This window comes from Patella vulgata, chromosome 6 (assembly GCF_932274485.2).
Source record: "Patella vulgata chromosome 6, xgPatVulg1.2, whole genome shotgun sequence".
NCBI classification, from domain to species: Eukaryota; Metazoa; Mollusca; class Gastropoda; family Patellidae; genus Patella; species Patella vulgata.
In genome coordinates, this window is record NC_065884.2 from 39,385,727 (window position 1) to 39,399,976 (window position 14,250).

The 14,250-nt window shown below is 34.1% G+C and overlaps 1 protein-coding gene across 2 annotated transcripts in view; it reads right to left on the reverse strand.

Moving 5' to 3' along the window:
* Window positions 1-2,917: 2,917 nt before the first annotated feature.
* Window positions 2,918-14,250, reverse strand: part of LOC126825412 (inactive phospholipase C-like protein 2) — a 369,332-nt gene continuing 357,999 nt past the window's right edge. For both annotated transcript variants that reach the window (XM_056102008.1, XM_056102007.1), the window contains exons 25-26: window positions 11,517-11,612; window positions 2,918-8,379 (exon numbers count right to left, since the gene is read on the reverse strand). In XM_056102008.1, the coding sequence (XP_055957983.1) occupies window positions 8,293-8,379; window positions 11,517-11,612 (183 nt within the window). In that variant the 3' untranslated portion in view covers window positions 2,918-8,292. The remainder of the gene's footprint in view (window positions 8,380-11,516; window positions 11,613-14,250) is intronic.

Consider the following 14,250-nt stretch of genomic DNA (forward strand, 5'->3'; position numbering starts at 1 on the left):
GTCTAATTGATAATTTAGATAACATTTCAGGCCTAAAGAAAGACTTTTAATAAGCAGATTTTGCTCTTGCATAATGCATGTTTAATAAATATATTAAGATAGCCTACATTGATGAGTCTGTATAATAATATCCACAGCATATTGATAGAACAAATGTTCACTTCACTGTGGAATTGCCCATTATATGGCTCTTTAAATCTATTTGTTATTTTCTGGCACCTTCGTGGTTACATACTTTAAAAGAGATAAAAGCATTTTTATTTTGAGCAAAGAAATGGGTTACTAAAAATAGACTACTTTCAATTCATTTTATTTATCGAAGGCTTGGATTAGCCCATACTGAGCACGTGATTTCACTGAAGTCGTGGTCATCCAGCGAATTTCGTACTGAGGGCCATTTTGATTCGCAGTTTATAGTGAAAGGACAAAGGTAAGTATTCTTAGTGAAGGATGAGGTAGTGAGGGCTGACTTGATCTCGGCTTCTTCAAGTTTGTGTATCTCAAAAGTTTGGTGGTCAACTTCATACAAATTTTAGTGCAAAGACATGACCGTTTGTTTCTCTGTAGTGAAAAGCATTCAGCCCAACGAAAATTTGGGGAAAAGTTGGAGGTGGGCAAAGAGGCTAGAATTAACATTGAAGTCAATGGGGAAATTAATGGTGGTCTGCCTCCATTTGGGCTTCGTCTTAAGTTATTCACCATTTTGTTTATCAGTTGTTCTCGGTTGCTGTATGATCGACACCAGTTGTAAGAAAGAATGCCGCAAGTTCAACTAGTTGCTTTGAGTTGTAAGAGGTGTTCAGGTCGACCCTTTTCAGTTGTATACAGTTGCACCGTCGACATAAGGGCGCCCCCCTTAAATTGGTTACTTTAGTAACGTAAATTGTAGAAGGCGTAAATTGTATCGGCTCTGCCTTCTACTACGTTACTGTCAGCTGCTAATGAAAATGAACTAGTACATGTATGAAAATAAGTCTTTTCCCCATCCCGGTTCTAAGGATATTTTGGAACCCTTGCCGTCTATTTTTCACTGTGATTCTTCTTTGGTTGCCAAAAGGAATCATTTCTTGTCACATCCAACACCAATTTATAAAAATATTAAAATCCAACACCATTTTCATGTAGAATTACGCGATACAAAAACATAAACAACTTTCATTTGAATTGGGCCGCCATGTTCAAACTGACGCTCAGCCAATAATCCAAATTTAGGAATGGAATTTTACCGTAAACGAAAAATCTCGCTGTACATGAGAATAACACATAGAATATTTAAAATATTTTATAAAGGTCAATATAATATGTTGTTCTATTTTAAAGATTTTATGTAATAATTATTCATGTATGTTGAATAAAAAAAACCTTTAGTGACCATGTACAGCACGAATTTTCGTTTACGGTAAAATTTCCTTCCTAAGTTTGGATTATTGGCTGAGCGTTAGTTTGAAAATGGTGGCCCAATTCAAATGAAAGTTGTTTATGTTTTTGTATCGCACAATTCTACATGAAAATAGAGTTGGATTTTCATAAATTTGTGTCGGATGTGGTAAGAAATGGTTCCTTTTAGCGACCAAAGAAGAATCACAGTGAAAAATAGACGGTAAGGGTTCCAAAATAGCCTTAGAACCGCGATGGGGAAAAGACTTATTTTCATACTAGTTGTCATTAGCAGCTGACAGTAACGTAGTAGAAGGCAGAGCCGATACAATTTACGCCTTCTACAATTTACGTTACTTAAACATATATTATGCAAGAGCTAATCTGCCTATTTCAGGTCTTTCTTTAGGCCTGAAATGGTTTCTAAATTATTAATTAGACATTAATTAACCTATCCAGGCCATAATCAACTCTAGATGGCTGCGCTAGCCTGTGATCTTTAGTGGATTGTAAGCCGATTTACTGCATAACTTTCCTTCTCATTAAACGATTAAATGGATAATCGAGACTATGCTGTTTATCGTACTGACTTTAGTAATGATGAACGAGGCTTATGGGAATTTCAGTCGCTTAGTTCTCGGTTCATAGTGGATCAATTTGAATGAAATTTTCACCAAAATGCGTTCTACCTTATCTAGTTTTTAACTATTACAGTGAGAACTGCCAACTCGTTACCGAATCTCCCATAATGTATCTTTAAGTAACTGTTTATGTTTTTGTATCGCACAATTCTACATGAAAATAGAGTTGGATTTTCATAAATTTGTGTCGGATGTGGTAAGAAATGGTTCCTTTTAGCGACCAAAGAAGAATCACAGTGAAAAATAGACGGTAAGGGTTCCAAAATAGCCTTAGAACCGCGATGGGGAAAAGACTTAATTTCATACTAGTTGTCATTAGCAGCTGACAGTAACGTAGTTGAAGGCAGAGCCGATACAATTTACGCCTTCTACAATTTACATTACTTAAACATATATTATGCAAGAGCTAAATCTGCCTATTCCAGGTCTTTCTTTAGACATTAATTAACCTATCCAGGCCATAATCAACTCTAGATGGCTGCGCTAGCCTGTGATCTTTAGTGGATTGTAAGCCGATTTACTGCATAACTTTCCTTCTCATTAAACGATTAAATGGATAATCGAGACTATGCTGTTTATCGTACTGACTTTAGTAATGATGAACGAGGCTTATGGGAATTTCAGTCGCTTAGTTCTCGGTTCATAGTGGATCAATTTGAATGAAATTTTCACCAAAATGCGTTCTACCTTATCTAGTTTTAACTATTATAGTGAGAACTGCCAACTCGTTACCGAATCTCCCATAATGTATCTTTAAGTAACTTCCCTTAATGACACCATATTTTGATTCGAAACTTTTAGATGAGGTAATTATTCACATTTGCATATATTTAAACTCACTTTTATACAAAGTGTCCTATGGAACAGCAACCTTTACATATGACTCAAGAAAAAAATAGTATCTTTGTATTAATATTTTATTCGTCATGTCCAGTTTAATATTAAAACAAACAGTCTGATATTGCACTAGAACCCAGATTAATTTTTTGTAGTTAATTTTCTTACAAAAAAAGGAAAAAAATCCAAGTCATACACATTCTTTCACTAAAAGAAACAAATTATTTAATCTAATTAACACATGTTAAAAATGAACATCATACACCAGTCACAGTTAGCTTTCCAAAAAATGTTTACATATAATATCTAACTTAAAATATCCATCAAAAATAAGGAATATGCTGAAATGTACATAAATAAGCTGTAATGGACATCCTTAAAAGTCATTCGCTTCATAAAAAGATCAGTTGCCAGGCAACAAAACATACACCCACAGCAGCTAAATCGCATGCGCAGTCCACAAGGCATAATTTTTCTGTTTCGCAGATATTCCTGTTTTTATTTTAAACAAGCCAATAGTGAGGCTGATGTCCCCTGCCGAAATCCCAAAATAAATAGATGACACATTAATTAATCGCACATTTATTTTTTTCAAAAGTATCAAGCAATCGAACTGATTATCAACTATACACTAAGTTTCATCACTCTCTATCAGATAGAATCAAAGTTATCTTGCCAAAGCATCGACTAATGAAATTTCTTAGCTCTGCTTAGCTTTAGCTTGAAATGTTAATCATTGAACTCAGTCAAGATATTCACCTAATGAACTTCTACATCAAGTTTAAACATTCTAAACTTAGTCAAGGTAATGATATACATTGTAATGAATCTATACTCAAGAGTTTCATCACTCTCGTGCCCCTAAGCATCAACCAATCAGATTGCTTATCTCTGCTTACCGTAAGCAGACAATGGTTATCATCTAACTCCATCAATCAAATTCACCTAATGAACGCCTAGACCAAATTTGAACATTCTACCTTAATTAGAAGGAGAGTGTTCCAAAGTCTCGACCAATCAAACTGCTTATCGCTCTGCTTACCCCGAGCAGAAATACTCATTATCGAACTTAGTCAAGGTACTGATGTGATAAAAATATACACCAAGTGTCCTCACTCTCACTTAATTAGAACTAAAGTTATCGTGTCCCAAAGCATCAACAAATCAAATTGTTTATCTCTTCTTACCCTAAGCAGAAAATTCTCATCTTCAAACTCCATCAAGGCATTGACCTAATAAAACTATACACCAAGTGTCCTCACTCTCACTTAATTAGAACTAAAGTTATCGTGTCCCAAAGCATCAACCAATCAAATTGTTTATCTCTTCTTACCCTAAGCAGAAAATTCTCATCTTCAAACTCCATCAAGGCATTGACCTAATAAAACATCTAGCTCAATTAAAAGGAGAGTTATTGTGTCGCAATAAATGTGACAGACAAACCCATTTTAATAGTCTCCGGCTTTCTTTGAAAGGCGGGGGACAAAAATTTAAGCCATCATCAATTACAGATACAAACTGACTTAGACATCTTGACTTTTGGTATTACAAATAATATGTGATGTTTTCAGCAATTAAAATGAAACCAATTAACAAGAACCCTGAACGATTAGAAAAGATCAAATCACACAAAAAGTGAACCGTTCACTTAAATCGATCTTTTTTTTGTCGCATTTATAAAGTAAAAACAAGGTGAATTGTGACCAAACTATCTATGGTTAGCAAAAGCAAACATATTTTATAGCATAACAAATGTAAATAATATAAACTGGAACTTGCGTATAAATTATATAATTAAAAACAGATTAACTATGTGATAACTAGTATATCAATTCGTTTAAGATATTTTTTAACATCATACCAGAAGTACTGGTGTTAAAAGGTAATCATATACAATGTATGGTTGTTGGAGAATACAGCTATAAATTTTTAAAAGTAAACAAATAAAAAACATAAGATGAAAATTACTGGAAACAATTTAAAAGTAATATGGAACTCAACAGATATTAGGATAAATTATTAATAACTATAAAAGTGTTTTGAGCTTTCTTAATTAGACATTATAGAAACTACACAAAAACCATACATATTAAATAGTCTAGGTTTATAGAGGTTTGTGCAACTATATATTATATTTTGTGACTGTTGGATTCAAATTGTGTAAGAATATCAAGAAACGGAATAAAATATCATAAATATGTACCATGTTGGTCTGATTATGCCACAATCCTAGCAATACATAGGCACTATGAGACAGGGTATTACAGGGTTCCTATTCTGTACATACATGTACATGAGTATATAGCATTACTTTCATGTACACACTATATTAAGGGTGTTGAAAGAGCTAGGATGCACATAATTTTGTGTCACAGATTTCATGATTCATATTTAAGGCAGGTTTTAGTCTATTATCCAAATGGTTGCTACAGTGCATATATGTAGTAATATCTAACTTATATTTTAACACTATCTTCATTAGCCCAGTCGGTGCAGAAAAATAAGACGTTAAACCCCATTTCATTGATTTTAACGAATTTTACAAAGTTTGAGCTTATTGGAGATTGGGTATTTAATTTTTTTTAGAAAGAACGTCATTCATGTTCCTCTGAAACAATATACGTGTACTAGAGATATTTGATGCTTAAAACCTTCCAGAGATACATGTATATAGGAAATAATGTTCTCAAAATAAATCTGCCCTACATATTAAGAAGAAATGTTGGATTTGATATTTTTTCATGCACACACTTCACTTACAACAATAAAATCAAAGATATCTTGGACAAAGTTTATGTGAATGATAGTCCAAACTCCAAGTAATCAACTGATATATTTCTTCATTGCACTTGATAATTAAAGGACCTGCTGGCATGAATTATCAACTATGTTTTGGATATAATTTAAATAAATGTACCGTATTAGGGTTGCCACACTGTGAATAAATCATTTCAGTAGTAGCATTGACCGATATGGATAATAAATTTTTTAATTTTTCAATATCATACAGAATCTACTCTTAAAATAAATCATCAATAGAATTTGAATTCCTTGAGATAGCTACATCTTTGGCTCTTTCAGACTCGAACAACATCTAAGTTTTAATGCAATATTATTTATACATTTAATTCATCCATTTCAAAAATATGTTTTCAACCAAACACTAAAATCGGGTAGTGATTCTTGTGACATCTTTTCATGGACTAGAAATGTTGCCGATATGTACTTAAAGCTATTTCTAATGATTAGATAAACTCTTGTACCGGTATATAATTAATAGAAAATATTTATCTATCGAATCATATACCCTAACTTGGCTATTATATTATTACTGCATTCAATTATTTTATTATATTAAAGATACATTCCAGCGTGCAAACTGGGTGATTTAATGGTATATATGGACTAAAAACATATTCAAACTAATTAATTTGTCATAATTTGGTTCAAATCCTTCTCAAACATTGTAATTGCGAAGGAATGCCCTGCTATAAAAATTTGATCAAACCAGGTCATGTTTATGTCACGTGACTTACCTCTCTTGGAAGTCAGAGGAGAATTCATTGCATACATAAGACGATGTTGTCTTTAATCGCTTACTATTTATTACAAATATCGAATCCTAATTAAATTATCGGATTATCCACTGCCCGCGTCTTTTTTATCTCAGAAAGTGTTGTACGTCTAACTCTTCATAAAGTTAATCAACTTGTACATCAAGCACTCAATGTTCGCGTGTGACCTTTGACATCACGCGTGCAGAAATTCCTAATCGTCGGGCTGACGATTAGGGGAACCCTTACATTTTTGTCCTGTATAAGCTCCATGAGTGCTTTTCGGGGAATCCAGTATTTTTCTAGTAAGATTGGATATCTCTACTTTCCATATATACCAAAATTGCCATACTTTTATTGGAAATAACCACCCAATAAATACTTTTCTGGGAACCCATCTTGAACCGATATGAGCATTAAAGGCTTTAGGAAAGCATGTAGTCCATTATAAAGGTTTAATTTTGGATGGAAGACCAGGCGGTTTTTACCCAGCAAACTGTATGTATTGGAGTTAAGGACCAGTGGACTGATGTAGGGTTTAAATTTGGAGAAGAGTGGTCTGGTATATGGTTTAAAGTTTCGGAGAAGTGTGGTCTGGTATAAGGTTTAAAGTTTTGGAGAAGGTTTTAATAAGTGGACTGATATCTGGTTTAAAGTTTTGGAGAAGGTTTTAACCAGTCAACTGTTTAAAAATCCAATTTAAAGTGGGTTAGGTTTTAATAGTCATTTTCTTAATACATAACCTTAAACATACATTATGAAGAGCTAAATCTGTCAATTTCTTTAGGCCTGAAATGTTATCTAAATTATTAATTAGACATTAATTAACTTATCCAGACCATAGTCAACTCTCGATGTCATCGCTAGCCTGCAATATTTACTGGATTATAATCCGATCTGCTGCTGAACGCTCATTGATGATTAAATCAAAAAATGGATAATCGAGCCTATGTTATTTTATCAAAAAGACTTTAGTAATGATGATCGAGGCTAGGCCCAAAATTCAATCACTAAATTCTCGGTTCAGAGTGGATCAATTCGACTAAAATTTAAAGCAAATTCCCTTTACATTATCTAGTTTTTAACTATTATAGCTCTTTATCTAATCTCCCATAATGTATCTTTAAATATCTGTGTTAATTAAAAATAACCAAAATATCTATTTTGTACAGAAAACAAGATTTAGTAATAATAAAGTATATTAATATCACAGAAGTAGTTCTGACACATAATTAACAAAAAACACATAACTTAGTTCAACAGTTTCACATATACTTCAAAAAATTAATAAAACATTAAAACAGTATTTTTTATACAATTCAACAATTCATTCTCTTCTTAATAAACATCTTTCTTTTGTTATCATGTTGATTATTGTAAGACAAACAAACAACTCTGTCATATTACTACAATTACCATAGTCAATATATAGAACAATGATTCTACTAATTACAGTAACAAGAGTAATATTAATTAATTAAGGCAGTAAGTTCATGTACAATAATGTTATTATAAATTATAATTAATGATAAACATTGTGTCTTGTATACATTAAACTGACTACATGACTCATTATACGTTGATTTCACATTCACAAATATTGCTCTTTTATTTCACAAAGTGCAGTTGGAAATTCCATTTGTTTTGTTTCTATATTTCTGGTTCACATGACTGATTAACAACAATTACTTTGAGCATGTTTATTCATTATTTCCCAACAAGAAAATCTTCACACCGAGTTGAATAATTGACTTTAATTCTGTATGAATTATGGCAAACATGAGTATCCATAGCTTGGTTTTTAAATACAGTATTTTCAGTGAGTGATGTAAAGATAAAACATGTAATGGCTTGTAAGTTATAAGAGTATTTAACTGTATGTTTTATACTTGTTGAAGATTCTGATGGTTATTACACAAATCAGGCTCTGGTTGTTTCGATAAACCTGTAGACACAGCAGCTTCTTTAATCTACCATAATAAATAAAAAAAAAAAAAATAAAATAAAAAAACAATTATATAGCTTTATTTAGATAGATCGTCTACAGTGTTTGAGAACCAGCGGCTGCCATGCAGGATATGCCCACATTTTGCAAGAGATGGATAGAGAACAAGCTAAAAACAAACAGGATTTTTTGTACAATCAGGGGCAATAATCCAGAACGTTATGGTCTGAAATGCGCAAATATCAAAAGGGACCGAGATCTTTCGGATATAAAGATAAGTTTCATTTCGATTTTTGGAATGGTGATATATTTAAACGGTTTTTAAAATCAAAAAATAAATGTGACCTCTAGAGAGTCCGCATGCTAAAAATGCAATTTTTCGAACAATCAGGAGCCATAATCCAGGAAGTTACGTTCGTATATACGCGATTATCAAAAGGAACTTAAGGAACCAAGATCTTAGTGTATAATGGTGATATATTCACAAGTTTTTTTTTAAATCAGATAAAATTGTGACCTCTACATAGACCACAACGTGATTTTTCGTACATTCAAGGGCCATAATTCAGGAAGATACAATCCGATACGTGCGAATATCGAAAGGAACCAAGATCTTTGGGTTATAAACATGTATTTCAACTTTCATCAAAATCGGAAAAAATTGTGACATCTACAAAATGTAGAGGGTCCACAACCTTGATTTACCAGATGTTTACACTATTTGAGTTGAAATTCGAAGTCAACAAACCTTACGGTTTAACGGTGATATATTTGAACTTTTTTTTAATCGAATAATAATTGTGACCTCTAGAGGGACCAAAAGCTAAAAACACGATTTTTCTTACAATCAGAGGCCATAATTCAGGAAGTTACAATTCGATATGCACGAATATTGAAAGAAACCAATATCTTTGGGTTATAAACTTGCATTTCAAGTTTCATCAAAATTGGATCAAAATAGTGGCCTCTAGAGGGTCCACAACTTTGATATACCACTACCAGATGTTTATACTATTTGGGTACGAGGGGCGGCCATTTTGTCTGGCAATTTTGATCCGATTTTCTTGAAACTCAACCTCAGACAAAATTACGGGGTAACGGTGATATATTCAAACAAATTTTTAAATCGGATAATAATTGTGACCTCTAGAGGGACCACAAGCTAAAAACGCGATTTTACGTACAATCAGGGGCGATAATTCAGGATGTTACGATTTGATATGCACGAAAATAGAAAGGAACCAAGATATTTGGGTTATACACATGCATTTCAAATTTCATCAAAATCAGATGAAAATCATGACCTCCAGAGGATCCACTACCCTGATACACAATATTTTGACACTATTTGCAAACAAGGGACGGACATTTTGTCAGTCAGTTTCGGTCCGATTTTTATACGCCCACATTGAAATGGGGTCGTATATTGTTGTCGCCCCCGTCCGTCCATCCGGCATCCACAATTGCTTGTGGACACTCTATAGGCTAAAGTTAATATCCGATTGACTTTAAATTTATACACAGTGTTCAAGGTCATGAGACGAAGAAGCCCATTGATTTTCAACGATTTTCGATAATTACTGCCTGAGTTATGGCCCTTGATCACTTCAAAAAATCTTGTGGACGCTCTAGAGGTCAAAGTTAATATCCGATTGACTTTAAATTTATACACAGTATTTAAGGTCATGAGACGAAGAAGCCTATTGATTTTCAACGATTTTCGATAATGACTGCCAGAGTTATGGCCCTTGATCACTTTGAAAAATCTTGTGGGCTCTCTAGAGGCTAAAGTTAATATCTGATTGACTTTAAATTTATACACAGTGTTTAAGGTCATGAGACGAAGAAGCCTATTGATTTTCAGCGATTTCCGATAAATACTGCCAGAGTTATTGTCCTTGATCGCTTTGAAAAATTATGTGGACGCTCTAGAGGCTAAAGTTATCATCCGATTGACTTCAAATTGATACACAGAGTTTAAGGTCTTGAGACGAACAAGTTTTTTGATTTTCAATGAATCTTTATGACTTGAACAGCTAAATCCATGATGTTAAAAGTTTCATATACTAAACGTTCGCATGGGGAAGAACTTTATAAAAACCAAACAAATTCTAATGGTTTTCTGATAATTACTTAATGAGTTGTTACTCTTAATCAGATTTTAATGTATTATAAATGTTTCATTACCGTAAAAAGTAAAAATATGCGACAACTCTTGTTTACTGCTCGGACGATATAGCTGTTTCGTTGCCTGGCAACCTATCTTTACTAAATTCGAACTCAACCATCCTAAGGGTGTAACGGTGATATATTCAAACGGTTTTGTAAATCGGATAAAAATTGTGACCTCTATGGGGTCCACAAGCTAAAAACGCAATTTTTCATACAATCAGGTGCCATAATTCAGGAAGTTATGGTCCGAAGTTATAAACATGCATTTCAAGTTTCATCAAAATCAGATGAAAATTGTGACCTCCAGAGGGTCCACAACTCTGATACGCAATATTTTGACACTATTTGCAAACGAGGGGCAGCCATTTTGTCTGTCAGTTTTGGTCCGATTTTTACGAAATTCGAACTCATCCATTCTTAGGGTGCAACGGTGATATATTCACACACTTTTTTCAATCGGATAACAATTTTGACCTCTATGGGGCCCACAAGCTAAAAACGTGATTTTTCGTACAATCAGGGGCCATAATTAAGGAAGTTATGGTCCGATATGCGCGAATATCGAAAGGAACCGAGCTCGGATCTGTGGGTTATAAACATACATTTCAAGTTTAAACCAAATCGGATAAAAATTGTGACCTCTACAGTGATTTTTCGTACCATCAGGGGCCATAATCCATGAAGTTACAGTTCGATACATGACCATATCAAAAGGAACCAAGATCTTAGGGTGATAAACCTATATTTCAAGTTTCATTGAAATCAAATAAAAATTGTGACCTGTAGAGTGTTCATAAACAATTGTGGACGGACGGACAAACAGGGGCGACGACAATATACGTTCAGATGAAAATGTGGGCGAATAAAAACACCATTTCTATTAGTATATTTTATTGGTCCATTTGTAAACTTTATAAAACTTTTGTTTGACTTTGAACCTAGAAGTAGAAATAATATATAATTATAATATTAGGCTGCAATTTAACATACCTGTCTTACATATTCATTACAATCTTTCTTAGACTGTAACACTAAATCAGCTTGTCCCTTCAATACACGAACATTCCATGCAAAATTCTCAGTTGCCTGCAATATAAACAAACCAACAGTGAGGCTGATGTCCACCGCCGAAATCCAAAAATAAATAGATGACACATATAATTAATGAATTGCAAATTTATCTCTTTCCAAAGTATCAAGCAATCAAACTAATTATCTATACTTAGTCTAAGCAGAAAATGTTCATGATCAAACTCAGTCACGGTTTTGAAGTACCTGGTAGTGAAATGAAATGAAATGGTGTTTGACGTCCTACTGTTCTGCTCCGAACTGGGCTAATGAAGAAGGGCATACGCCATACAGTGTGCTATGAGGGAAATTTTGCCCGGACAGCGACACTACGGCCTACTCTTATATCGAATTTCAACTGTCAAGGGATCTTTTATGTGCACCCCAAACGATTAGAAATCGGCTACATGCAGCCCATTTGCGTATTGTGCCTCCATTAACTCGCCAGCACATGGCAAACAGGCGTCAATGGTGTAGGCAGCGTAGAAATAGGGGTAATCGTCGATGGGCAATGGTAATGTTCTCAGAGGAGTCCAAATTTACTCTGGATTTCACCGATAGGCGTGCTTGCGTTTGGAGGCGTGTAAATGAGGTTCATGCTGACATTAATGTCAGACAGCATGACAGATTCGGGCGTGGGGAGGATTCACCATGACTGGCAAAACAGACTTGCATATTGTTCAAGGAAGGGTCACTGGTGTGTACTATGGGGACCACATCCTGGCACCAATAGTTTTGCCCTTTGCTCAATGTGCAGGCCGACGTTACATCTTTCAAGATGATAATGCCTGTGCCCACCGCACTCGTGTCTAGAATGACTACCTCCAGCATCACCATATTGTCCATATGCCTTGGCCAGCCATGAGTTCTGACCTTTCCCCTATAGAGCATGTCTGGGACATGATCAGGAGACCGCCAACGTCAACCGACAACACTGCAAGAATTGGCCGTGGCACTGCAAGAGGAGTGGTCATTTTACACTACACCGTTGTAACTAGTAGAAATGAATTCTGTGCCCCTGAAACCATATATATTGACACCAAACACTACTATTTAATCAAAATCAGTTCATTGTCCGATTTTCCCGCCAAAAATTGCCAAATCACAGTTGATATGTCGATTACATTATATTTAAGGTGAAAATAAAAAATAAGTTGGAATATTATCGCAAAATGGCTACCCTCAAATAATGACCTTCCATACTATGAAGAGTATTGAAGACATACTCAGAAAAAATGTCAACATTGGTTTTTTGTCATCAAACATCAAAACCTTCAAAATAAAACTTATTCCACGAATTGTACCCGAAAAGCTGACGGATGGGAAATATGTAACAAACTATAGAGTGTCAACCATTTTCATGCGTGACCTAGAGTTCCCCACAATTTTTATGCGTGGCCTTGCTTGACCCATGAGTCATGACCCACCTAACAATTTGTATGTGTGGCCGGGAGCAGGTCGTTTCATCCCACTACCGGTTTATCTCGGGCTGTTTCATCCCAAATATACACGGGTCCTTTCATTCCTCTTATATCGGGTCGTTTCATCCCACAAATTTAAAAACCGGTATTACATGAATTTTTATTATTTTCTTTATACATTAATACAAATAACAATATGTCAATGCAATTTTATCATGAATAGTGTCCAACTCCTTCTTTTGCATACGCCTTAGCTTATTTTCCGAATATTTTATTTATACGATGTCAATGCAATTTTAATATGAATTGTATCCCAACTTCTTTCTTTGTAGACGCTTTAGTTTATTTTCTGAATTCACACCAATTCTCAACACCAATTTCACTAAAATTACATTGCTTACAATCGAGCGATGCTCATAGCAAAACATTCAACTTGTAATACACTGTATAGTCATTTGCATGCATGTTGGGTTCACTATAACAGGATTTCCAGTGATAGAACAGATCAAAGGATAAAATTGCACGTAGCCACTATTTCGACACTGTTATCTTTAGATTTTCAGATTACCTGGCGTCTCAAATAACCCAACATTAAAAGAAAGCATGCAGTGTCCACCTTACAACAGGTTCCATTGTTTTACGATTTATTTTATAACTTATCACACAGTTTAGACCACAATGTGTTACGATTCGCATTTTGGTATTCTAAATGAATTCTTATTTGGATTTCCTATATTTGGAGATGTTTATTTTCATTTCGTGTACGGAAATTAAATCAACGATCAGTTTTAAAATTAATTATGGTTTCGAAATAATATCAGTCTAATTTGTCTTATTTAGAAGGGGCTCCTGCACAATTTAGTTGATTATTTGGTAATACGTAGAGTCCATGATGTATTTTTGGCGAGTGATTCAGCTGTCAATATGTAATTATAAAACACCTTTTTATAAAGAAGATAAATGATGTTGGACATGATCTTTTAGAGGCATTTAGTAACTGGATAGAGCAATAAACTATAACACATACTTATGGAAGAACAATTACTGATTTATTTGGGCGACGTTTCGAAGAGTATTCTCTCAACTTGAAAACGTTGAGAGAATACTCTTCGAAACGTCGCCCAAATAAATCAGTAATTGTTCTTCCATAAGTATGTGTTATAGTTTATTGATGTTAGACATCATAAACTAACAAACAATACAGTATACTTTATTACAAAACCATCGGTGAACTA